Source organism: Coturnix japonica, chromosome 4 (genome assembly GCF_001577835.2).
Source record: "Coturnix japonica isolate 7356 chromosome 4, Coturnix japonica 2.1, whole genome shotgun sequence".
Lineage (NCBI taxonomy): Eukaryota > Metazoa > Chordata > Aves > Galliformes > Phasianidae > Coturnix > Coturnix japonica.
The window spans coordinates 33,525,831-33,552,959 of NC_029519.1; the positions used below are offsets into that span (position 1 = coordinate 33,525,831).

Below are 27,129 nucleotides of genomic sequence, written 5' to 3' on the forward strand. Positions count from 1 at the left end.
GAATTTCTGCCTCTAAGAAAGCAGGAAGTGTTGATGTAAATGCGCAAAACTGCTACTCTGCAATTAAAAGGCTTTCCTTTGGCCAGCATCTCTCCTAAGCGCAGTATCCAACAGAACTACTGAAGTTCTGGTTTCCACGGGCCCCCAGGGATGTGGTGCTCCCTTTGAACATTCCAGAGCAAAAATCTCTGCCGGGGGCAGTGAGCAGCCATGCCCCCATCCACCTGCCCATGCAGCATGGGGCACAGGCTCTGCTCCCAACACCACCACCCCTTTCATCCCTTCACACACTGCACATTATCTGATCTGATGAGTCATCAGAAATCATCCCACCGCCGCACGCTTGGCGAGGCGAGGGCTCGTTAGCAAGCTGCTTCGTGTCACTGCTTCTTCCCATACACCCTGCGTTTCCCCTGCATTTTAGGATGCTTTAGTAAAGCGAGCGCTAAACTGCTAACCCTTTAATCTCAAAATAAGATAATCAAACGTGTTTGCGAGAGCTGCGTTGGCGATGCCTTCATCTCTACATAAGTTCTTACAGCAAAAACACGCCAGTGGGATTTGCCCATTCAAATCTCACAAAGCCCCCATTGTAGCACAGGAAAGAAAACCTCGCTCCTTTAACATGGTAATTCTAGGTAAGAACATTAATGGCATCCCAGAACTGGAAAGTTGGATGTGTAAATTAAAGAGCAAAAATCCTAATATCCTAATACCTATTACACACAATCTCTTTCCAAGTAGCTCTAAATGAGGAACGCAGTTGATCTGCGATAGAGCTGCAAGAAACTCCACCAGGATACCCTCTGTTAGCATGACAAACCAGCCCACCTTTCAGCAAGAACCAGCATCACCAAGCTTCACAGACCGGCAGAGGTTGCTCCCTATTTGCCTTCTATTCCACTCAAAGTACCTATTGTGGCACAAATAATGCCGTGGAACAGTGAGAACAGCATCCCAGGGCTTCACTTCCCCAATCCCGGTTTGGGACCATCTGCCTGGTACGGCACAGGAGCGAGGGTGCTTTGCTCAGCCCCCCAACCACCCACGCTCCTCCTTTATTCCCGACAGGAGGCATTCAGGAGGTCAGCCCACGGATTTCGATTTCCACTCGAGATTGTTGAGTCGCATCAGCTTGCAAAGGGGCTTCGGGACAAACAGAACGGGGAGAGGGGGGTAGGTTGGACATCCCCCCCCTCTCAACGCCCCGAGGCCGCAGGGGCCGCGCTGCGCTGGGGCCGGGCGAAGGGCGGCAGCGCTGGGACGCGCCGTCGGGCAGAGCTGCTCGGCTGTGCGGCGCTTTGAAACAAAAGGGCGAGCTTTTCTTTTTTTTCTTTTCCTCTTTTTTCTTTTTCTTTTTTTTTTTTCTTTTTTCTTTTTAATTTCCTTTCGAGAAGAACTCCAACCGCCTTTATCAAATCACACATTTTATTATTTTATTTTATTTTATTTTATTTTATTTTATTTTATTTTATTTTATTTTTTCTCTCGGAGAAAACCCGCTCCATCCCTCCTCTCCCTCCCCACCACGCGCGCTGCTCTCCCCCGTGGCTCCGGACTGGCACTCGTCCAGGCGGCAGGATTTTTTTGGGTGGGGGGGATATTATTTTTATTACGACGACGGCGATGATTTCCCCCTATTTCCATGCACATTTCGGCTCCGGCTCCCCAAACTCTTTGATCTCCCCCGCTGTCTCCTTACCCGGAAGAAAACCCGGGGCCGGCTCAGCTGGGAGCTCGGCGCACACGTGGGCGCCCTGGCGCGCCTCCATGCTCCTGCCAAATTTAGGCTCACAAAGGGCCCGGGGGGGCTGGCGGGGGGGGGATGAAAGGGGCCGCCGGCGGGACATCAAAGAGCCGCCGCCCCGCCCCGCTCCCGCCCTCCCCTATATAGGGGGCGCCGCTCCGCACGCAACCGGGGGGGCTGTGAGTGGGGATGGGGGGTTGTGTTCTGTTGCCTCCGTTCCTTTCTCGGCGACGGGGCTGGGGTAGAGCGGGGCCGGCCGTCGGGGCTGAAAAATTAAATGATCGTAAAATAATGATTAAAAAAAACCATAATAATAAAACATCCCAATTGCCGAAACTGCCAAACCAAGCTAAAAAGGCGTGAAAAAAGGGAAAAGGGAAAAAAAAAAAAACAACAAAACCCAAAACAACGAAAACCCCACGACGTTCTGCTGTAAAGCAATTCTGTGTGTATAAAAAACAGGATGCCCAAAGCCCGCAGATGTGTATAAGGACCGGGGAGGTCTCGCAGTGCTGACCCAACGCAGCGCCCGCGGAGCGCCGTGCGGTGCCCCTCCGTCCCCGTCTCCGTCTTTCTGTTCCTACTTTCCCCTCTCCTCGTCCGAATCCCTCTCGCCGTGCCCCACTACCTGCTCCCGTCCTCGGTCTCATTCCTTACGGAGCCGTCGGGGGGAAGCGGTGCGGAGGCCCCGCGGCCAACGGAGCGCTCGGCCCCACGCCGCGCTGGGTCGGGCAGGGCACGGACAAGGCACGGGCAGGGCACGGGGCGCCCCGGCCACGGGGCCGGGATGGTGGGGAGCGGTGGTCCGCAGGATGCCCCGCACCGAACGCAACGAGCCGCATCGCTCCGATGTTTCCCGAGTGAGCGCGTCGGATGCTTTTGTTTAGATATTTTTTTTTTCCTTTAATTTTTTGGTTATCGACAAAATCTTTCGAACGCGTGTTCGCTCCCAACGGGGCGGAGAGGGGCACCGCTCCTGTAGCGCTCCCAGCCCCGCAGCGTTCCCGGCCCCGCACAAACGTACCCACACGGCGGCCGCCTCTGCAAACTTTCCCGGAGCCGGGCCCTTCCCCGCCACCCCCCCCTGCCCCTTTGCCGTCCCCCCCCCCCGGTGTCACTCACGGCGGCGGCTCCTTTCATCTCCACCGCCCCCGCCCCGCCCCGACGGCTGGGGCGGGCGGGGTTCGGTTCGCCCCGCGCAGCCCCGCGGCCTCCCTACGCCGTTCCCCCCGCGGCGGGCGCCGAGCGCGGAGGCAGCAACTTGGCGAGGACTTGGTGGGGTTTTTTAATTCATTTCTTTTCTTTTTTTTTTTCCCCCTTCTTCTCTCCTCCTCCTCCTCTCTCGCCTCCTCCCTCGCCTCCTCCCCCGCCGCTCCTCCCGCTCCCTTCCCGCGGCGGGCCGGCGGCCGCAGCAGACGCCGCGCTGCCGCGAGGATGCCGCAGCTGCCGGGGGCCGGGGGCGGCGGGGGGGACCCGGAGCTCTGCGCCACCGACGAGATGATCCCCTTCAAGGACGAAGGGGACCCCCAGAAAGAGAAGATCTTCGCCGAGATCAGCCACCCCGAGGAGGAGGGAGACCTGGCCGACATCAAGTCTTCTCTGGTCAACGAGTCCGAGATCGCGCCCGGCGCCGGCGGGCACGAGGTGAGGGGCCGGGGGCAGCGGAGAGAGGGGAAGGGCGGCCGAGCCCTGGCGAAGGCCCCCTCGGCCCGGCAGGGCTCGGCGCGGGTCCCGCGGGGCGGCCGGCGGTCCCAGCGCTGCCCCGCACCCCCACGGGCCGTGGGCTCTCGGAGGGGTTCGCACTGAACTGTCGGGAAGAAATTCCCGACGCTAAAACAACTTTGGGCCGAGCCGCTTGTCGGTGTTCCTGCCTTTTTTCTGTTTTTTGTTTTTTTATTTTTAATTTTTTTCTTCCCCCTCCCCAAGAAATGCAGTAACGAGGGCAACCTGATTTGCCTTTCGCATTTTGGTACCCATTGGGCGTTTCGGCCGCCGGAGCTCGGCGCGTTCCCGCACGCTGCCCCTCGGGCTGCGCTGTGCCCGGAGGAACCAGCTGTGCTGCCCCGCGCCGTCACTGTCCCGTCTTTTGAGGCGGACGGGCACAGCGAACCACCGCACAGTGACTTCTCCTCTTTTCCTTCCTCCTCTCCGGTGCCGGATTCCCCGCGGTCCAGGTTTCCCGGCAGACTCCAGCGCAGGATTCCTACCATGACAAGGGCAGGGAGCACCCGGAGGAAGGTGAGAACCGCGTGTCCCGCTTGCTGCTCCCACCTTCGGGCTGCAGTTCGTGTCTCAATAATACAGTGTCTGCTGGGGACGGGAAAGCGTTGGGGGTGGAGGTGGATGCACCGCGTGTTTATCTCTGGTGACCAAATGGTTGTCGAAAGTAAGACTGATAAGGAGGCCACATGGATCCTCGCTGAAGAAATCACTGTTTTTAGGATGTTGATTTAACGCAGCACTGCCGGCTGTGTTGGGGAGCAGTGTGATTTCCCCCAAGCACATGGCAGCCCCTAAGCCTCCATCTGAGCAGCCTTCCTGCCCTCTGTAATGCACCGGCGGTTTGTTCTGGCCAAGGAAATAACAAAGTTTGTGGAATATTGCTTAGGGGGTCAGGCACGTGTACAAAGAATGAGTGCTGTGAAGGACAAAGGCTGTGCTTAACGTGCAGTGGTTGTGATCACAGGCTGAAGCAGGTCATCACCTCCACAGGAGTGGGACGCAGCTCAGCCCCAGCGCCTGCCGGGACCCTCTGGTTCCTCACAGAACTGGGCTCTGCACACCCTAACAGCTGCAGTGTCTGTGCTTGTGGCCGTGAGGGAAGATCAGCTCTGTGCAGCTCTTTTTCCCCTTGCACCCTCTGAAAAGCTCACCTGCAGGCAGTCTCGCTGCCCAAACCCGTCCCTTTGCAGGACCCAGAGCCAAGCTGTTTCCTTACAATATCACCTCCCCACATGGGCTCCCCCTCCCCAAGGCCGTGGGTCTGCCCCGTGCCAGCCCTGCCCTCTGCTCCCAGTTAGGAGAGGAGAGAGTGATTGCCCCTTGTTCTTGCTGTCTTCTCCCTCCCCTCCTAGCAGTGATGTGGGGAAGCCATGCTGGCAGTGCTTCCCAGTCCAGCATCCTGGAGGGACGTGCGACGTGGGGGAAAACCGCTGCTTGAGCTACACGATGTCAATGCTGGTGTTTCTGCCTACTCTGGCAGGGACTGGCCAAATAAATGAGTTGCTTTGAGGGTGTGTCACGTTGGCCCCTCGCAAAGTGCACCGACTTCTTTAAGAATTAACTCTTCTTCTTAAAAAAAAATGTGGTTACAAATTGCTGGGACTGTTTTCTGCCAGAAATAATTGCCATAAGCAAGGGAATGTTCTCAGGCTGAATGTTTCCGTGATCATACAGTACCTGTTTAAGTGAGGTGCATGCATGGGGAATAACACCGTCATTGTCTCCTCTTCCCTAGGAAAGCATCCTGACGGTGGCTTGTACAGCAAGGGACCATCGTACTCTGGTTACTCGGGGTATATCATGATGCCAAATATGAACAACGACCCGTACATGCCTAACGGATCTCTGTCGCCACCCATCCCCAGAACAGTGAGTTCTTTCCCTGAAGACTTTTTGGGGTTCCTCTGTGAGTCCCGCAGCGTGTGGCTGCTCTGTGCATTTGGGCTCTGACAGTGTTGGTTGCGGTCCCCGTGCTGAACCCCGTGACGAACCGCAGTGCGCTCGGAGCGGGGCTGGGGAGAGCCCTGCTTTACACTGCGGGATAATGTGCGGTGGGGCGATGTAAATGCTGTCTTTGTAGTCGTGAGGACAGATGTGAATTTTCTGGCGTTAACTCTTTGTTTGTTGAGGAGTCTCGAGGGCTGCAGCGGGGCTGCTCGAGCTGCCTGTCAGCGAGATGAAAAGGCTCGCTCCGCTTTTTGCCACCAGATACGGTATCGCCGGCTGCTGATTGACATTGATTCCCACCATTGGTTGCTCCATGCAAAAAGGCTTTGTGCATCGAAGAGAAATGCTCAGGAGCAGCTCCCTCCCCACTGCATGCAACATCACGCTGGGGATCGGGGCGGCCTCCGATAGCTCCAGGATGGTCCCCCTGCTTGCGGTGCTGTAGGTGCCTTTTTGGATAGATCTTAACACACTTTAATTTTTGGATAGGAAATGCCTTTATGGATGGATCTTAGTGTCTTTTTAGTTTAGGGTATTGAATTCCAATGAGTACGTGTAGAGGGTGGTGGGAAGACAATATTGTATCGGTGATGGTTATGTTGTCTACCCATCAGTATAATGCATTGTGGGAGTTTTATTAGAGTGGAGCAGGAAACAAAAAATTACAATCTTTTTCCCATCCTTTCACCAACCGTCAGAAGGTCAGGGAGTGTCCCTTATCCTTGCCAGGCTGGTGCAATTAGTCAAGCTAACTAATGGTGAGTGGGCAGAGGGTAAGGGCAATATTCCCCCATGGCTCGCTCCAGAGGCGGGCGCTGCATGCATGTGACTTTAGCTGAGACGTGATCACAAACCCCACCCATCGCATGTACCCAGCGCTGGAGTTGTAGTGTCATAGATGTGTCTTCAGTCTCCATCTTCTGTACACCTAGGAGCTAATTTGGGGCAACCTATCGGAGAAGAGGCTGCCACTTTCATTTTTGTGTGGTTTAGAACTGAAATGTCATTATTCTTGTGGTTCTGTACCTCCTCTTCTCCAACTTAATTCTAGTCCAGAAAAAAAGTATTAATACGAGCAGCTCACCGTGGGCCTCAGGTAGCAGGGAGCACAAGGCTTGAGAAGGCAGCCCAGTTCTCTGCAGCTTCAGGCACCAAAAGTTTTTCCAGATCCTCATGTTGCTGTTTGGCTGCAGTCAATGATACCCCACTCCTCTGTGTGCTTCACTTCTGCTGATGGGTAGGGAAAGCCCCTTGAGGAGGAATAACCCACACAGAAGTGTTTTACTGCCGCTGTAATATTTCTGAAGTCCTGTTAGAGGCATGTACCTTCTTTTTTGTTTTTCTGAGCCATAAAACAGTCTGTGTCTCTCAGACATGTGCAGGAGCATGCTCCGCTGGGGATATGAAGGTTTTGCATCTCAAGTGCATCGAATTGCTGTTCCTACCCTGCTGTCGGTCTGGGTCCCATCTCAATGGCCCCAGCACAGCTGCTTTGCATGCTGTCCCCATCCCACAGCCAGGGATTAGCATCCCTGTCACTCCGGCCCTTCCGAGGCATTGGATTCACTTAAGAAAATTGCATTCAGAATAACTTAATCTAGCAAGCCAACGGCTTCTATTTTGAGACTTGGATCTTGTGGATGTGTTTATTTAGCTTGGGTTTCCCACTTCAAAGGAATCTGTCCTCTCAGCAAGAAAGTGATTGAGCACTTAAATAAAAACGTATTCATTCAATCTTTGGGGCTGAACGAAAAGTACAGTAGGGAGCTAATGCGCGTGCCAGCTTTGCTGATCGGCCAGGGATCGTCCCTGCAATGGGGAAACGTGGTCAGAGCTGCTCCAGAGGAGTCCGTCCGTGCTGTCTGCTGTGGGGAGTTGGGTCCGGAGTATCTTGGTCTGTCATTGTCAGAGCTGCCCAACCACTCATATAGAAGTGCATGATGGAGCTGGAGGGTGTCCTCTTTGTTCATCTGTTGTCTCAGTGTGGCTGTGAATGTAGGTGAGGCTGGAGCAGGAGGAGCTTGGCACTGGGTGTGAAGTGGCACTGCAGGTGTGAAGTGGCAAGGCTGTGATGGGATCTTTGTCAGATGGGAAGTGGGACTTGGAGCAGTGGGCACGCAGTGGTCACCAGCAGCTGATTTTGGTGCCTCTGGGATGGAGAGCAACGTGCTTCAGCAAGGTGTCCTGTGGAATGTGCTTCTGGTTCCTCCTCCCTGTAGCACCACCTGCTTGGGAGCAGCTCTCTTTTTTGGTATCTGGTCACCAAGCCATGCCTTGAGACTCTATTTCTACTGTCTTCTGCTTCTTTGTTTCAAAACTGCCTCAGAGGTTTTTGTGACCACATTTCTCCACAGTTTTAGCTTATCTTCGTGTCTCGATCTTTCCTTGAATCACAGGATCATTGAAGTTGGAAAAGACCACTAAGATAATCCAGGTCACCCATCAGCCTGTCCCCCCCATTCTCACTGAACCATGTCACTCAATGTGGAAATTTTTTTATTTCAACATTCTTTTCCTCTCAAAGCCAAAACAGATCATTATACCAGCCACTGTGAAGGATATTGTCCGAATCTTGCATAAACTCATCATTAAAAAAAAAAAAAAAAAAATTTGCAATTTGGAGCACAAAATTAGAGGCATCAGTATTTTTCAAATGAATGCCTTGCTTGGGGATAATTTCTTTCCCCTGGAGTTGTGCTAAAATGCAGGTAAATTGCATCCAGTGTTGTAGGTGTGTTCAGGTGGTGCACTGCTACCCGCTCACCAGGTGCTTAGTGCCTGCAAAGTCTGGCTGTGAGATGCCCTGTCCCACAGCACATCAGGTCAGACAATGTTTGGGCTTGGCATGGATGGGAAGAGCAGCTTCCCTGCCCTGGGAAGGGAAGCTTTCGGTTTTGCTGCCCTGTAACACTGTAACACTGAGTTACATCGGTGCTGTTCCCAGCTGCCTGGCTCTCTGCTGTGTGCTACTGGCATTTAACCTGACAAGTGAATTGGAATGGAGCATGTTGGGTTTGGAAAAATTGTTACCCAAATGCCCCTCTCTCCCTCACACATTAATCAGTATCTTTGATACCCATGGAACAGGGAAAAGAGGAAGCTGTAATGGATTTAATGAGAAAAAATGAAAGAAGCACAAGAAACTTAGCTCTTAAGTTTGTGGGTTTGTTGGGATTTCTTTTCCGCCCTCTGTTATTTTGAGAATATTTCTAAGCTAAAGGCATCGAGATCCTGCTTGAGATGTAAATCTCCATGAGAAAAACTCAGAACAGGAGAGCTGCAAAAAAATGCCCATTTATTAGGCAGCTCCCCTGCCAGTGTTTCTTATGCTGGCATCAAACTATGCTCCTTGTCAGAGTGACCTGTGGCAGATGGTGTCATACTTTGGAGTAAGGAATATGAAGGCACTCTGGGAGAGCTGGTCAGCTTGATCTGTCTGTGGGTGCCCCTGTTCATCACAGGGGAGTTGGCATAGATGACTTTTAGGGGTCCCTTCCAACTTAAACAGTTCTATGATTCTATAAAAATGCTGTCTGAATCAGAACCTTGTTAATGAAAGGATCTCCCAAAACAGCCTGTACAAAAAGCGTTTCCTCTTACTTCGAACCCTGTAATTTTTTCTTTGTTTTGTTTTGTTTCCAGGGGCGTATGTAAATGAGAATTTTACAGACTAATTGGGCAGAATCAGAAGTATCATTTCATCAGGAAATCTGGCTTACACAAAGCTGGTTCAGTGACTCTTGTGTTTGGGTTTTTGAGGGGAGTGGGGTTGTAGAGGGGTTTTGTGGAGCTTCTCCTCCAGGTGTGGCTGTGTGGCTGTGGGTAAATACATCTTGTTTGGCAAATAGTTGTGTTCAACGTCAAAACACCCCAAATACCCCATTTTGCTTAAGGAACTTGTCTGCCTGATGTCTTCTGGACAAAGTGTTTTCCAGGGTCAGGCTTGCGTTCTTGCTCTGGAGGCAACGATTTTCAGCCATGAAGCCCTTAACACACAGGTTCTGTGGGCTGGCTTTGAGCTGTCCCATGTCACCTGTACTTTGCCTCTGTGTCACTGCTGTGTGGCTTCACACCACAGGGCTAGGCTGCTTGAGGCTGGGATGTGAGCCTAGGGGGCAATGCAAGTTGTTAGGCTGCAGCTGGGCTGAGGGTGGAGCAAAAGTATGTGCCTGTGCAATTAAGCATGAAATAGGTAAGTTCTGTGGATAATTACCCAGTGCTGAGTTGAGCTTGAGGACATGACCCATGGGAATGGCTGTGGGCTGGTGGCTGTGGGCAGATGCAGGGGAGATGTCCCCCTGGTGCCCCAAGCATGAAATAGGGCCACAAGCTGAGAGGACTTGTTTGCAAACAAGGAGCCTGATGAGAGATGTTCAGGAGGTAATGGCAGAGGTGGGAGCAAAATCCAGGGCTCCTGAGCATCCTTCAGGAACCCATCTGGATGACAGCTCCTCTCTAAAGATGCTTTTGTGGTGGTGCTTCTTTGTCTTGTTTTACTTTCATGAAAACAAACCAGAAGTCTGAGAAAGTAAAAACTGGAACGTGTACAGAGTAGGGACTAAGAGAAGTTCTCAACACCTCTGTCTGATTAGAAGCAATGCTGATAAGAACAAAGTTCCTGGCACTGCTGGCTTGGCTGTTTTGTACGCTGCCTTTCCATGAAGGACCAGAGAATTCTGATGAAGTTTTTTAAAGAAAAGGCTGGGAGGGACTTAAAAAAAAAAAAAAAAAGAGTGTAAAAAACTTTTTCTCAAAAAGCACATTTTCAGTCTTTTCCCTTTCTCCTTCCCTGCTACCCCAGCAGCACCAGCATCTTCCCTCTCTTCTGTGTCTCATCTTTATTGCCATGCAGGGATGCAGGCTGCTTGCCCCCAGCACTGTGATGTGCATTCTTACTTCTTTCTTAGTCCCTCTATTAGAAATCCAGCACAAATGGGACCAGATAATGAGGACGGCACACTCCTTCCCCTGGGAAGCTGCTGTCCATCCTATGCTCCTCCAGCTTCTGAGCTCCTTCAGCATCCAGGAAAATAAGCAGCAATTATAGTAAAAAGTACTTTTTCATCCCAGTAATGGCTCGATGCTGAAAGGCAGGGTTGCAGCATCACATGGACCTGACTTCTGATGCTGTTTCAGGAACCTCTGCGATGCTATGTGCGTTGCCCGCTGGCTTCCGGGGGCTGGTGTTTGTGTGCCCGTGCCAGGAGATCCTGGTGGGATGGATGGGACAGACAGAGGAGGAGTGGGATGTCCTAGCAGCCTGGCAGCTGGCAGTTCTGGTACCCCGTGCTCCCCCTTAGTGCTGCTTTGTGGGCATTCTCCTGTCACAGAGGAGCGATCTCTCAGGGAGTGCAGAGGGAAGAGTAAATTTTCTGGGGATGGAGGAAGAGTAGAGAGAGGAGCAGGAAAAGAAAAACCAACAAATGCACATTGGATTAAGATAGGAAAGGCTTTTTTCTTAGTGCTATTCAAAATTGAGCTTTTGTGTTGTGGTAAAGAGATGGCTTGCTACGTTTGGCACCACTTTCAGCCTCAGTGTTGCTGTGTGTGCAAAGGAACAGGCAAAGTATCCCTGAGACAGTACCAATGATCCCAGTAGTGACACGGGTGTTGGTGTGATGTTCGCAGGGAAGGAGGGCAGGTCCTGTGCTGCCGTATCTGAAATGGGGCTGTAATGACTGCAGGGAAAATAGGAGTTCTGGGATGGCAGAAGGCAAACTATGCAGCTAAGAGGAAATTATTTTTATTGCTAATACATGAGTACTCGTAACGTCTAATTCTTTACAGCTTATAACGTTTAATTCTTTACAGCTTATGCTTTATTTACACATTCTTTGCTCCTCACCACTCCGCACGCCGTAGTGGCAGCGAGCATATTTCAAAACTACTGTTCTCAAAAGACTCAATTCAGTGGCTTCAGAATGAATAGAAGTGTTTGTTGAAGCGGCAGTGGTACTCCGGACAGGAGCAGCTCAGCTGTGTGGCATCCCTGGCTCTGTCTCCCGTCCTCCCCATCCTCCCCATGCTCCCCATCCCCTCTCCTTCCCACCGGTTCATTTTAAGGCTTCCCTGGAAATGCGTTCCCAGGACGGTGTGGGCGTGTATTTAATCAAAGCTCGGGGCCTCCTTTCTAGCTGAAGATCTTTGCTTTTGTGCTCACCCTTGAGGGCAGGGGAGGAGGGGATGGAGGGCAGGAGCATCCGACACCCCCAAAAATACCTCTTTGGCGATCTTTAAGGCAGCGTTATGACTGTTGTGTGGCTGGAGCAGAGGAAATCTGAGAAGGAGCTCTGTGGAGCTTTATACTTCCAGATCACTGGTTATCTTCCCAGATAACTGATGGGGATTTAATGCTCGTTCGCCACGTGTTGTGCCTGGTTTAGGCTAAGCGAACTGCTGTCAGTTTACTACAAGGAGTTACAGAGGGAAGCAGCACCCAGGGCATCTGTAGCATTTTGCCTTGCATCAGGTGCTAGAAGTCACTAAATGCACTGTGAGTCACAATATTTTTTCCCGATTTGACTCGCTTACCCAATCATATTTTTACTTCAGCCTTTAGGCTTGAAAAAACATGTGCATAATCAGTTCATTTTGTGTGGTCTAGGCTATAAAAATGCCCCCTCTGTTCTTTCCATATGAAAAACATGTTTTTAATTTTGGGGAACTTATATAATTTTCTGTGCTTTCTTTTGTATTTCAGATTGAAAACAAATGCTGCCTTCCCCTAACTTTGCATGTTCCAATTACGGAGTTGTGAAAATAAGTCATCCCTCAGCTTTTGTTACTTTAAAACAGCTATCGGTGATGTCAGAGTCAATACTAAAAGCATTAAGAATGCTGGCAGAATGTAATGCAGCTGCAATCCAACATGATGTTGGAAATGGGGTTGAGAGCATAAAGGCTTTCCATATTCCCAGGGCGCACAACTGCTCGCGGCCTTGGCTTTGATCTCTTCAAAGGCTGCTGCCTCCTCCTCGATGGAGAGACTTGGCTGCCACTCGCTCGCATTGAAAAAAGGCAGAGGTCTCTATTCAGGCAGAAATCAATCACTGTGCAGGAACAATTATGTGTAATTCAACCATCATGAAAACAGGACGAGATTATGGGTTTGTTACCTGAGTGACTGCGTGGAGATGGGGAGCAGCGGACACCGGCGTCCCGCTGGCACGCTGCATCTCGGTGACAATTAGGGACGTGCGAGCGGTGCGGCGGGCGGGGGCGGCGGGATGACAAATGCTGGTCACGCCGTCCAGCAGAGCAGAAAATGAGGTTACAATTGGGAGATAATGTTTGCATATGTAACCATATTTCAGCAAGCTGGGCAACTTCAGGGAGCGGAGGAGATGGGCTATCGTAAACAACACCGCTGCGCGCGGCGAGCTTTCTGCGACCTCGGCATGAGAAACCCGGGCACCACGTCCTAATGAGCTGCCTGCTGGACGCAGCCTGAGGGCGAGAATTTCCTTAAAGAAGCTGGCTCCAGCCCCGAGGGCAAAGGGAGCACATGGGATAGGGTTAGTGCGGGTGCGCCGTCCCCTCCCTCTGCCTTCCCTCATCGGAGGGGATTTGTTTCGCCTCGCGGCAGTGCATCCCCAAGCTGAGTGTTCTTGGATTTGCATGGCAATGTTTTGGCGGTGGTAGGCTGGCTGCCGAGGGTGTGACATGATGGTCAAAATATCTTCTGATTTATAATGGCCTCCTTTAATTAGGAACTTGGTGCTTTTTTTTGCCCCAAGTAGTGAGCAGTGGTGCACCATCTTTAAAAAGGGAAAGAACCGGCGTGCATAGTATCAGCCACGAGAATATTTATTTCAAGTGTTATTGCCTATAAAGTCTTAAAATAGTTTTCCTCCCAAAAAGGCAAAATAAAACACAGATGACTGATTATAGAACGGTATCCCTGCTCGGCTCAGTACATAGGACACACTTCACCTTTTATACTGCTCGTGCCTAGACATCAGAGGCGCAAGAAGCTGCTTTGAGTTACAGATCTTCAAACAATAAGTCAAAACAAAAAATCAATCCCTCCAGTCCCTGGGTGCAGTTAGCTAAAGATAAAAGAGAAAAATAAAGTTATGCTAAAGCAGATAGAGGAAAGGAACAGATATGCCAAGGAAACACAGAGGACAAGTGCAGAGCTGAAGCGGGCCCAGTGTGAGCCAACATCAATGAATTTTTATCTTATCAAAAAGTTTTAGGGTTGCCAGTTTATTTCAGACTGGATCACTCTGCTCCAGGGCTGCCTGGAGCCTTGCCTTCAACACGAGCTGCTCTCCCTACCCTCACACATCTCCTGCACGCCCCTAAATACCGAGGCAGGGGGCTAGGCTGTGTCTCTCCTTCCCTGCGAAACCACTGCAGACTGCAACAGCGAACCGAAGGCTCTGAAAATTCCTATAAAGACTAACTGAGATTTCCAATCGTTTGGTGAAAAATGTGGCATCTCAAACAAAAACAGTAAAGGCATTTTCTTATGGCAGTATGTCCCACCTCCCTCTTCCTCCCCATGCATTTAAATGGTAAAAGGGTGTTTTTAACACGCCGGGGGGAGAAAGAAGTCTTATTTATCTTTTTAGATGGTTGGCTGATTCATTATGTTTTTGATGCCAGCTGTCTTGACTGAATTGAGCACGCTGCTTAAACCTTTGCCTACAAGGAGGAGGGCATCACACCTCATGATCCTGGTATGTGTCTGGATAGCTCCAAGAGCACAACCAGCTGGGAACGTTGATCGGTAGGGGTGGGAAGTCTGACTGATGCCTACCATGGGACGGCAGATCGGACAGGGACATGTTGTGGCCCTAAGCAAAGTGCAGGAGACCAGCAGATGTGCTGGGCTGGAGGCACTGATGCTGGGTGCTGCTGTTGCTGTGGGTTTTAGGGGATTTCAGAGAGCTGCTGGCTAACCTGCTTCTGGCTCTTCTCACTTCAGGCTGCTCTGAGGGAAATGTATGTCACGCTTTTCTTTGTAAACAATGACATCAGCTGATACAGAGATGTTTATGGGATTGCAAAGTGAACAGGAAAAGAGTTAATGAGCATAGATGTTACTGTGAGATATGGTGTGAGACGAGGTGAAAAACCAACACCTTCCATCTGATTGCCATAAGCTGGAAGTTGCCCCACACAGCAGAAATGCTCAGCCAGTCAAAAAAAAAAAAAAAGAAACAGCATGTAACAGCATCTGCAGTTTGCTATCTAATCCCATTCATCTCTGGGTCGACGGTGCCTTAAAGAGAATTGCTTTGGTTTTTTTAGTAGCTGTCACCTGGGTTGCCAGCAGCAGAGGCTGAGCTGGGGCTGGAGCTGTCCCGCCAGTGCCAACCTGTTTCTTCTGGTCCCACCGGTTGGTGACATTGTCTGGGCAGAACATCTTGCTTACTGCAAAGGTGCAAACAGGTCTGTGGCTTGGCAATGGAAACGCTGGCTGTGGGACATGCTGTTTGCTGACTGAAGGAGAAGCCATGATAAAGACAGCTGATGCCTAGGCAGGGAGCAGGAGGTCATGACAAAATGAGAAACCCCGTACAGAAGAGACATGTGGTGCCTTCTGATCTTGTTTCCTTCCTGAAGGATGCAAAGCACAAGTTTCAAAACGTGCTGGTTTGAGGCAGGATGAACCGGGAGGCTTTCAGCCAAGCACAGGGTTCAGTCAGCCAAACCTGAAGCGGAAGGTTGCTGTAGCCAACCCCGCAGAGTGCTTTGCTTGTTTTTGTTTGATGCCTGCACTGTGTGGACACAAAGGAGTGATTGGAACTTTGGGCCCCACCTGCCCAGGAAACAAGGCCCTGCCTGGCCACTGTGGCGAGCACCAGCTGCCTGCCTTCCCTCTTTCAAACCTGGAGATGGAGTGTCACAGAGGAACATGCTGGCCAGCCTTGTGCTCCTCAGCGTGAGGCTTTTCTCCCTTTGTCTTACCCAGCCTGGCCATGCCAAGTGTCCCAACAACAGCAGAGCAATAATGCTCCTCATTTAGGGCAGCACCTCACTAAAGCACTTGGGTTTCAACATCACAAAGGCAACTCTGATGTGCCAAAGGACACTGCAGATGTCCCATAGTATTTGTCCCTCTCTAGAGAAGACAGCCAGATGAGGACCCTTAGGGAGGGCACCTGGGCAGGTGGTGGCTGCTGGTGGGCATGCCTGTGACTTGGCTTCACCAGAGCAGACAAAGCCCTGGGGGATGTGTTGGCACAGAGACCTTTCCTAGTGCAGCCCAGCCTGCAACAGGAGGCAGATGTTTGCAGAGCATGTGATATAGAGATCAGACCAGTCAAAACTTGACTGGCCTGCAGTAATGCTCCTCTGCTCACAACAGAGGCAGCTGAGTTTTCTTTGGCTGGAGGTAGAAGAGAGCTGTTGTTCTCAGGGCAGCAGCCTTCATAGGGCAGCCAGGGTCCACCCTGCCATTTCCAGCCCTTGACATGCCCAGGACACCCCATGCAGGCTCCCCATCCCCTTGTCCCAAGCTGCATGGGAGCAGTGGACATAGCGATGATGGCAGGGTTATGCAGCTGTCAGTTTACATGCCTGCCTACCCCATTAGCTCGCACATCACCCCACCACATCCAGCATGGCCCCAAGCAGGGGCTGCCAACATGTGCTGCATCACTGGCAGTGCTTTTTGGGACTGGGCATAAGGGAGGGAGGCCATCTCCAGCTCTCCCCCAGCAGCCCGAGCAGTTGGACAATCAGAAATATTGAATTGGCTTTGTTATGCCGCTGATCTGAAGTCATTACTGGTGTAAGCCGATGCAGTCCCATTATTGCTGATGGGATTGTGGCTCTTCATGTCACAGGTGAATTGGGCTCAATTAACTGGAGCTGCAGTCTTAATTAGATGCTCTATTCTCCAAGCCTCTTTTCAGAGGTGGGACACCCATCCCACCTCACTGTCCCACAAGCCCCTGAGAAGAGATGGCTGCAAGTTACCCTGGGTAGAGCACAGCATCCTTACCTGGGGAGCAGGACCCATCGTGAGGCCATGCCCATCTGCTGGAGGGGCTCTTCCTGAGGCACCGCTCGCTCCACTAAATATAGCTCCTGCCTGGACTCTATTTCTGGCACCCATTTTAGGCGCCGGGAGCCCTGTGGGACCCCGCTGCTGAGCGTGGCGGGAGGAGCAGCAGCTTCCTGAGGGCCCGTGTCCTTCCCTGCCAGGAAGGATGTGCTTGGGACGGAAAGCTTGCGTGGGGCTTCCCAGCCAACTGCTGCCAGACAGACGGTGTGACAGCTGATGGCTGCCTCCCCCCAGCTAACCAAGAGTTCCTTCCTCTGCCTGCTGAAAGCTTCTTTTCCATTTTGCCCCTCTTTGAAAGCTCATGGGAAAGTAGCCAGCTGGAATCCTCTGCCCACCAATGACACGACCAGGGGGACGAGGCTAAACGTGTGGTTGAAGGCTGGTTGAGTGCACAGCCAACAGCAAACCCCTCTCAAACCACTTCCCTCCATCACCCTGGGACTCGGCGGGGTCGTTATTGCTACCCTTCACGTGTTGGCTTGTGAGCCGGAAAGTGCCTGTAGATATCAAGGAAGGGACCGGCAGCTGGAGGCCCCGACGGCACTTGGGGATGGTGGAGGTCGTGTTTTCTCACGACCTTGCCTTCCCTTTGGAAGCTGGGGAGCTGTGGGCAGCTGCAGGGCTGGTCCGGGGCAGGGGATGCTTTTCCCCAGCCAGGCTCCCCAGGAGTGCAGGTCAGTGCTCCATGCTGGTGCCCCATGGTTTAGTCCCACTGTCCAGGCTAGGCATTGCTTTGAGCTCCTGCTGTAGATGCTCATCCTGCCGATGTTCTAAAATTACATTTTTGGAGGCTTGCATGGGCAGAGGGGGATATGGTGCCTCCAGGGGATACTCAGGGAAGGGTTTCCTGAGCTGTCCTGCCAGTAATCCCCTGGCCTTAACGAAGGACCCCTGATTTCTCAGTGAGTATGCAGGTGTGAGACTGGTACTTAGCGCCCTGGGGTCTGCGATACCAAAACATGCCTGTCGCTGCTTGAAGGGCAGGCGCAGAGGAAGGCGCTGCTATTTTGGTTTGCAATGGTTGCTTCGCTGCCGAGATAAGCTGTGGTGGGTGGCATGCACATCAGACGCTACCCTGCACTCAAAAAAACAGAAAACAAACAGAAAACTGAGATAAGCCGTGCTTTAAGGAAGATCAAAAACTTGTCTGTGTTTTTCCTTGCCTTGGGAGAATATATGGTCCTACCACCAGATCAAATGCAGGTTAGTGTAGGTATACACAAGGCTCTTATGCAAAAAGGTGGCAAATGAACACTGTTACTGAGAGGATATGACAGGCTTGGTGTGCATCATCGCATCCACACACCAGGAAAGAGCTCTGAAAAAGTTATTTGCATTTCAGTCTAGGTGCTCAAGCATTCCCACACAGTAGTGGGAGGCAGGGAGATGGCTGTTTTTCAGGTGGGAAGGGCACAAAACAAGTCTCTGGTTACTTTGTCTCCTTTAGTATCTTGCAGTGGTGCATTGTTGCTTTCTCAGCCTGCTTTGTTTTTATTTCATCCCGGCTTCGCTGGAGCAGCAGCTCCTGTTTGCACTGAATTACATCCCTCCTGATGCACTTTCAGCCCTGTCACCACAGATGGGTCAAAACCCAATGGTTGGATGAAAGCACAACACTGCTGAGCTGTATTTTCTTGCTGAAAGTCTGTGCGCATCTCCCTTTCACTTACATAGCTTGCATACATCGGGGCTGCTCTCTGCTGCTATTGCTGAGCAATAAGTCACTCTCTAAACTTAGCTCTGATCCCAGCCGTCTTCCCCTAGAGATGCACACTGCTTCTTTCTTCCGCAGTTGCCGACAGGCTTGGTGATATCCCTGTTTCCGTGAGTGTTGCTCCGGTGTGTCCATCTTGGGGATGGCTTCGCTCTGGGAGTTGCTGCTGGGAGGGTATGCAGGCAGCTCGCCTCTCTCAGTGAAATCCCGTGCCAGCTGGGTAATGGGGGGAGATTAATGACTGCCTTGGAAGCCAGTTATCCAGCATGCCGGCCGGAGGGCAAGCATCGTGATAGTTGCAGCAGCTGGTTTGGAGAGGAGGGAAATGAGGGGAAGATAAAATTGCACGCCCAGAATGCCAGGGTAGCCTGTGTTCATGCTTTGATGTCTTCTCCCTCCACACCCTCCTGTGGGTTCAAAATGAAACTAGACTGCATTTATAATGGGTGTGTGAATATCTGTATTTAGCTGCAGCAAGTGAGCTTTTGGCTGGAGCCTCATGTGTGCATGGTGCTGGGGAGATGCAGCTGGAAGCAAGGCAGGGAGCTTTCTGTGCCCTGCTGCGGGGTCACACAGACACACACCCATCAGCCCACTGATTTGGGAACTGCAGCTCAACAAATCCCAACAGGTGTGGATGCAAGAGGAGACTCAGCACCCTTTTGTTCCTCCTTAGTGGTGCTGAAGGTTGTAGGTCAGCATGCAGGCTCCCCCAGCCCCTCTTTGTGACCACAGTCAGGTTGGTGGCTAGGATGTTGACTCTACACAATAAACAGACAGCTGCAGATCCACATCAAATACCCTAGAACCAGTGTATACAACTGGAAAAGCAAGGCTGAGAGACTGGAAAGAACAGCACTTCTCCTTCTGCCAAAGCACTTCTGAGTGTGCAAACAGGAGCTCCTCCAGCCTGCCGGGCACACACCAGAAGGCAGCTTGGGGGAACAGAGCTGCTCCTGCTATTGTGCAACACCACTGCATCCACTTCTGCACAGCGTGCTTTAATCAGCAGCCCTCCCTCTGGCCCCCAGGCCTCAAAATTCCACAAAACCCAATTAACAGAGATGAGAGAACTCTAGCATGTATACATATGAAATTTCAGAAGGCTAAAGAAGAGACTCCTAATACCATAAAGCCTGCCCTAAAGTAAAATTTGCATCTGAAATCTACATAGCTAACCCCTGCAAGGAAGACAAGATCATTGAGTGCACTGCTTTCCCCCCGCCCCACCCCCCCCCCACACACAGGGGTAACTTACCCAGATTTTGTTGGGTTTTGACTCCAGTCCGTTTGCAGCTAGGGAGCACTGCAGAGCCATAGCAGCACCAACCCTGCATGCAGCACAGCTGCCTCATAGGAGAGCAGCAACCCTGGAGGATCAGAACTTCTCCAGGTGAGCAGCCCAATGCAGGTTCATACAGTGCTTATACAGGCTTATTAGGGGGAAGTATTTAAGACTGAGCTAATTAGCACCCACCAATTCAGCACGCTGAGCACAGGTCTTTCATGCTTTGTTGACCCAGTGGTACACTGACTTGTTCAGGTTGCCTGTCCTGAGAAAAACAACTAAAAACAAACAAACAAACTTCAGCAAAAAAACAGTCCTTTAGGTACGGGTTAAACATTCAGAGAGGAACTGATGATAAAAAATAACCCTTTCAGATCAGTCCTTTGTTTTACCATCTTGTTTGTTTCAGATACACAGTTTCTCCTTCCATTATCCTACCTGTGGCTTAATTGCACACTAATGCTTCTGGGGCTGTGCTCATTTTTGAATCTCTGTGTGCACACCCTCAGTAAGAGTGGCACACCACTGCCCTCTTCAACTGGAAAGAACCAGGTGAGAGCTGAAGCCCCTCTCCCAAATTCCTCCAGGAGCACAGCACACCCCCTAGCAGAGCAGGGGGATCAAGCAGCATGCTGGCAGCACAGGTAAGCATTTCACTGCCAAAACACGAGGCCTCAAAGCTGCTTTTTTTATTACCTCCGGATTCTGCAGAGGGCTCGTTATCTCACGCCGCAAGCCAGCATGATCAAAGCCCCAGGAAAGGTCAGGCATTCCTGCAGGAGCCACACTCAACCAGCACTCCCCCAGCCCACAACACCTCCTGAAATCCTTTATCTCACTAACAAGCCAGCCTACAGATTAGCTAGCCCTGCCTCAGCTTGATGGTGAGAGCACCCAACACCTGGCCTGGGTTTTCTGAAGAGGAGAGTGGTTTTTTTTCTTTTATTCTTTATGATTTTGTTTTGTGAAGGAGGCAGAGTTCCCTTCCTCCACTTTAACGCAAGGGAGCTTGATGCTGAGAAAAAGACATATCTCTGTGCCGCACCGAAGAAGCTGCTTTTCTCACAGTGTCGGCTCCTGGTGCATCACACAAAGTGATACAAATGGTGAATTGAAATGTCCTGCACCTGAAAAATCATCCATGGCACCTTCCAGTGAGAGGGTGTTGCTCTCTCAGTTTTTGACTGTCCTGTTATCCCACAGGAGCATGGTTGTCACCCTCTTCCTCTGCCATGCTTTGAGGTGCAGGGGTGTGTAACTTGCAAGGAAAATCAAACTGTCCCTAATAATGGGGCAGTGGTAAACTTCAGAAGTGTCTCTTGTACAAAATAACACGTAACCCTCGCATAGTGTTGGAGGTTCACAGGTTTGAGGTGTGACTGTGGGACAGACCCCTCGCCACAGGCAGGGTGCTGAGAGCAGTCGTAGGACCATCTGGAGGGGTGATTTATGGGGGACTTGGGCAGTCTGGCAATTCAGGCTCTCTTTTATGATGTTTAGACTTTTACCCGTGTTATAAAGTGCAGCACAGGCTTTTTATGAGGATGTAGGTGCCTGCTGCACAAAGCTCGGGCTGTGGGTCGGGTGTTGTTTTTTCTTTTAAGAGTGACTTTAAATTTTAAAGGGCAGCTCTTGAATTAAAAAAAAAATAATAATAATAAAAAAAATCAAGTCTAGCAGCAGGCAGGAATATCCCACGCAGGATTTAAAAGGCGTCACGTGCATTGTGCATACCAGCAGCGATTTTTAAGCCCTCTGGCACCTTCCCAGCGGCAAGCACAGAGGCCAAAGCAAAGTTGGAGGAGATCCAGCCCTGCCATCAGTGGGAGAGACATTTTGGGTCTGGAGAACTTACGTTTGGGTCACACAACTGTCTTTTGGCAGCTCTTAGAGGCTGACTTAGCACCGTTGCTGATAGAGGAACATCCCTTAAAGCCTGCTTGATTGGCTAATGGTGTTCCTGGGCCTGGAATCCACTGCTGAGCATCCATACCTGGTTTGTACAAAGTGTGTGTGCATGCAAAGTGTTTGAAGCTCTGCTTCTTTACACTTGTGCTTCACCCCAGTCGTTCTCTGCTCATGCTGTGCTGTATACTGTGATTGTTACAATTCTAGCTACACTCACAATTTTGTGTCTCCATGGTGTTATGATCCCTCATGGGACTGATCTAGAAAATTAAGCTAGTAGTTTTTGAGCACTTCTGTTTGTGTTGAGGTCATCTTCCACAGTATAGCACAGAAATATTTTCTGTTATGACCTTCTACTGATGGTTCAAATGACCTGTCTCAGAGACATCCTGTTTCTGGAGGGCCCTATTGCTTTAATTCCTATTAAAATTGGTTTTGCCTTCTGTGGAACAGTACTGCAGAAATTAAGTACTTGCAAATGCATTTTACCTCCAGATATATGTTGCTGTTTGAATTTTCAATCCTAGTGAAGCTTTAGCAGATTGCTACTTTTGGCCTAATCATTTGTACGTTTTTAGGGATTTTTTTTCTTAGTTTAAAAATGAATATTTTATTTTAAGCCTTTGGACCATCTTGCCCACATCCAGTGATGGATGTCTAATGAGATGACTTTTTACCTCCACTAAATGGTTATATTGTTTGCGCTGATGTATGCTAAGACTTGATGCATTAAATCTTTGGTCATTAGCAGATGCCATTAGCAGAAAAGTCCAAATCACTTAGAGCTGTGACTTAAGACTTTTCATTAAAACCTAAATTTGCATGTTATTGGATAAATCTGTTAATACGGTTTAACTGGACTCAGAGAAGTTACTTGAAAACTTTTTTCCATTGGGTACACAGGGTCAGCACTGCCTGGGAGTCATAAAGTATAGAAAATGACCCCTCCGGTGCTTGCTTTGTACCCTTCCATACGCTGGGTGACCCTCTGTTAATCCAGCTGCGTTACAGCCTGCTTCCAAGCCTTTAACTCCCTAAAATCCAGTGGCAGAGGCTCCTCACTGCTTGACAGTGTATGGACAGTCCTTCCTGGACTCAAGGCAGTGGAGTCAAGGCAGTGTCAGCCACAGCAAAAATTTGCCCATGTGGGGAGGAAGCTCACCCAATGCAAGGACTAGCTGAAACATCATTGAAGTAGTCAGAGTTTCCACTCCTCTGTTTTCACACCCATTTCCATCTTGTTTTCTTGCATTCTCTATTTTTTACAAGACAAATGAAGTAGGAGTGCTTCCACTAGTGCTGGTCACACTGGGTAGTGTGGGCAGTCCAGCTTGGACTCTGCTGTGCTGGAGGTAAGCAGGTAGCATCCAGTCAGCCTTTTTGCTGCAAACTCAGGCACAGCGAGGCAACTCTTGCACACATACAAGTGTTCCAGGTGCTTCCACAGCTCTTTGAGTCCTTGTGTTTGCCTTCAAGAGGCAAGAGCATTTATTCTTTAAAAATCCCCACTCAAAGAAAAGTTAGCCATTTTCAGCCTTTTTGGTCTCTGTTTTGGCACACGGCATTGAGTAGGCCGTGATACAGACTTGATATAAACCTGTACTTGGGAGTGGTCTTATTTCAAGCACTTTTCATCCACTGTGTGTGTCATACTGAAAGGCATTGCCTGGTCAGTCACGGCAACACGGGACGGGGCTTTCTGTGGGCTCACACCAGGAGCCTTGGCCTGCATCCTGTGGGACGCAAAGAGGCCAGTGAGGAAGAGTCGCCTCATCCTGTGACGCACATCGTGGCCCCAGCGGGAACACCAGCCCTCAGGGCTGCCCTCTGGCCACTCACTCCCACACCAAGTTCATGTGTTCATCCAGTTGGTGGTGTCTAGTTTACTTAAAAGTATTCCAAGCTCAGTTTGGGTGCTGGAGGATGCAGAGGACTGACTGTGTTGAGCTTCAGACCAAAGCTTGTGCAAGAGCGTGGTGTCAGCTCTCTGGAAACATCACAGTGCTTGTGTTCACCTTGGCCAGCAGAGGATGGAGAGGGCTATGAACAGTGGAAAATGATGGGAAAAAATGCCTTTTTGGTGGTCCAGTTAGGGCATATTTAGTGGAAGAGGTATGCTTGCTGCTGCTGAGCGTTTGATTTGCTGCTACAGATGAATGCATTTTTGGTGTGGGTCTCTTTACACTCATATACATTAGGAAAAAGAGGAACCATGCAGGGTGGACAAAATTGAAGGACCATCATGTGGGAACAGGAGCTCAGAATGAGCACTGGCCTGTGAAGTTGGGCAGCATTTGCTGGGAACCAGTGACTATGAGAGAGACCTCACTGCTACGCTGGAGAATGAAATCAAACATCACAAAATGTTTTAACAGCAAAAGCTTTCCAAGCGAGTCTGCGGCTTTGCTGGTGATTTCATGCCCTATCAGTCGTTAGCGAGTATTTCTGAAACTAATGGGCCGTGCAGCGTTAGGCATAATCTGTACACATGTGCACTGGCAGCCTGCAAATAGCAGCAGGGTTGTCCTCTCTGTGAGCAGGCTGGGAAGCACTGCCCGGCTCCCCATGCAGTGCTGCAGCACCTCGAGTCTCCCGACAGCCTTCCAAAGCAGGAGAGAACAAACAAATTAAGGAGTCGCGAGAGAGAAGAAAACTGAGATAGCAAGGGATTTCTAATCAAGTTATTTTAATGCTGGGTGTGCTTTAATCGCTCACTTAATGGCAGTGCTTAATGAACACTTGAAATAAAGCATGTTTCTGTCAGAGATTCAACAGCCGTGTTTTTAAAGCTGTCTTGAGGGAACTCAACTGTTCATTACAACTTTTCAGCAAAAAGCAGTCAGAGTTGTGCTGTATCCATTTCCAAAATGGAAAGGGTTGAAAAAATGAAGTTGCCAGAAGAAGAATGTAGAGAAGCTATTAGTTTTCACACCAGTGTCACAATTATCCTGATTCAGGTCACTGTCTATAATGCTTCTAGATAGATGCTTATCCCAGGCTTTATCAAATCCCATTCACTCTTGTCTTTGCAGCACTCCTCTAGCTGCTGTACTTGGGTTTTCATTGCATTCTGACGCTTTGGACTTTAAGCAGAGCAGTTTGCCCTTTGTCTGTGGGTATTCCTGTACAACTGCCTACATTTCCAGGTGTGATGCTTTGTGCTCTAAGCAGTGCAAGCTCCTGTCCAGAAGAGAGCCCAGCATCACTGGGATGCATGGCTTCACTTTGCCACCTTAGTGGGTTGAGTACCATGACCATCACCCTCCTTGTTCTCAAAACAGGAAGGATCAGCAACATAAATACTCCCCCACTGCCGAGCTGGAAGCAGAGCAAAAAATCTCACTCTTTTATTTGTCTTCTGTAGATCAGAATATTGTTTAGCCCCTGTTACCAAGGGGGTGATTCAGGTGGTGCTTTCAGGTGATGTTGGAAGCGAGGCTATAGATCTCTACCTCCATACCTGCTATTTCATTTGCTCTTCTGCAATGTCTTGTAGTTGGAGAAGGCTTTTAAAATTAAACATAAAGCAGACACTTCAGACATGAGATAGAAGGAGGATGTCTTTGTAGCTAAAACTATTTGCTGTAAATAAGTGGTTTGGGGAGGAGGGGAAGAATCCGACCTCTCTGTATCAAGCTTGCTGCTCCTCTGCAGAGTTGTTCACAGGAGATTGTACGACAGCTCCCAGGAAGGTGGCAAATTGCAATTATTGATGACATTGATTATCTGTTTCATCTACAAGTAATAAATTCTGGCCAGAACATCTTCCACTTCCAGTGCCTGTCCATGACAGCATGTCTTCTCACATAGGCCTGGTTTTTGCACTGCTCCCAAACCATCCTCTTCTTGCTCTTGCATTTCTGTTGCAACAGCTGGTCATCAAAGGCATAAACCCAAAGTCAGTTTAGCCATTGAAATGCTATCGCTATTTTGAGACAGCAACTGAAACTTCCCTCTCTGTGTTTGATAAGTCCTTCTGTCTAAGATTGATTTCAGGGCTCTAGAAAGAAGAAATTAAATAGGCTAAAAAATGCACAGATTTTCTTTGTATTTTTTTTTCCAGGCCAAGGCATCCCCAAATCCTCCAGGAAGTCATTGGTCCTCTGGTACTGCTGTAGCAGGAGTGGAAAGGGTTGCATTTTCTGTTGTTGGGTGTTTGACAGAGCTATCTGCTGTTGTGTTTTCTTCTCTCAATTTAATGTCTGCTATCAAAAACCTGAAGCCCTTCTTTTCAGGAAGAAAAGGAAATGTGTCCATTTGGCTATGTGGATCTGCTTGCCTCCTGCCTTAAGAATTTTTGTTGCTTTGTTTCTTTGTATTGTTTTTGGTGGGGTTTTCTTTGGTGTTTTGTTTTGTTTGTTTGTTTTAATTTGGCTATTTTAGCTTGAATTGAGAAGACAGTCTGCCAGTTCCTGTACCCAACACGCAACTTGTTGACAGCAGAGGAGAAGTAAGGAGCTGGGGGCATTTGGGATCTTTTTAGAGGCAGATCAGTGTTAAAAACAAGAATAAGAAAGAACAGAGCTGTTTCGGGTGTTCCTTTCAGCCTTTTGTTCTACCTTCAGGCTGGGGCTGGGGAGCTCTTTTGCTGGGACAACCTGATAGTGGGAGCAGCGGTGCGGTGTGACAGTGGCCACATAGGGCATAGCCCACATGCCCCACCACCAGCAGCACAGCCGCCTGCTTGGCTCTGCATGGCTGGCAGGGTTGCTTGCTCCATCTCCTGCACACCAGCTGGAACAAATGGTCCCTGCTGCAGTCTGCCTGCCCAGTGCTGACCCGCAGGCATTTTTGCCATGGCTGGCTAAGGCTTTTTATAGTTTTTGCACACTTGTTGCATATAGGATACCTTACAGCTTTTAGCTGGATGTTTGCGGAGCTGGGTGGGGGTTTTTTAATTCTTTTTTTTTTTTTTTTTCTTTTTTTTTCTCACATTTCTTCAGAAGCATTTCAAAAATGAGAGAAATCTGTGGTGAGGTGCCTCAGTGTATAACACAAGGCCTTTGAGTTCATACACCAACAGGTTCTCAGCCTCCAAGATGAGAACACCTTGTTTTGTTTTGTTTTGATTTGTTTCATTTCCATAATTGCAGATCTTGAGCGTGTCTGCACATTCTCACTTTCCTTTCTGGGGCACATGAGGAGGGCTGCACTCAAAGCTGAGTAAAGGCCTTTGTTGTTAGGCCCCTTTTGGAGTGATGTGTGACTTCTTCAGACTGCTCTGGACATCAGATTGCATCCTCAGCTGCTCTGCAGTGTTTCTGTAGGCTGCTTTAGGTACCAGCATGCACTGAATTATTACGTTTTGGTGTATGGTTGCTTGTGGGAGCAGGAGGAAGCCCACTGACAAAGAAAACACAGCTTAGTGGATTTCAGCAGGAGAAAGCTAATAGCTCCTTCTCATACGTGAGCCTAGCGTAGGATTTTGGCCATAACGATCAGCAATGAAAAAGCTTCTGGGGTGGCAAAGCCTGGAGAGAAAAAAAAACAAACAACAAGGAAAGAACGGACATCAACAGGCAGATTGCCTGCTTGGGCTGGCTTGCAAGGGCAGGTGTGAGATCAGCCCCAATGGAGTCCGTGGGGCTTTTTAAAATAAGTCAGCGGGCCTTTCTGGCCCAGGCCAGAGCACTCCCATTGTTATCATTGTTTTATTTTATTTCTCAAGCTCCGGCTCTGCAGACCCCAAATGCTGCTGATGGAGACGCAGCCCCTTTCTGTGTTAATTTTAAACCCGCTGACAAGCGGTTTGCTTTTCTCCTCACTTCTCACGGTTCCCTCAC

The 27,129-nt window shown here is 49.9% G+C and overlaps 1 protein-coding gene across 4 annotated transcripts in view; it reads left to right on the forward strand.

Annotated features, from left to right (window-relative positions):
- Window positions 1-2,964: 2,964 nt before the first annotated feature.
- The window catches only part of LEF1 (lymphoid enhancer binding factor 1), a 53,123-nt gene continuing 28,958 nt past the window's right edge, over window positions 2,965-27,129 (forward strand). The window contains exons 1-3 of one of the 4 annotated variants that reach the window (XM_015861375.2): window positions 2,965-3,391; window positions 3,922-3,985; window positions 5,205-5,338. In XM_015861375.2, the coding sequence (XP_015716861.1) occupies window positions 3,182-3,391; window positions 3,922-3,985; window positions 5,205-5,338 (408 nt within the window). In that variant the 5' untranslated portion in view covers window positions 2,965-3,181. The remainder of the gene's footprint in view (window positions 3,392-3,921; window positions 3,986-5,204; window positions 5,339-27,129) is intronic. The other 3 variants (XM_015861374.2, XM_015861377.2, XM_015861376.2) reach the window with 3 other exon arrangements.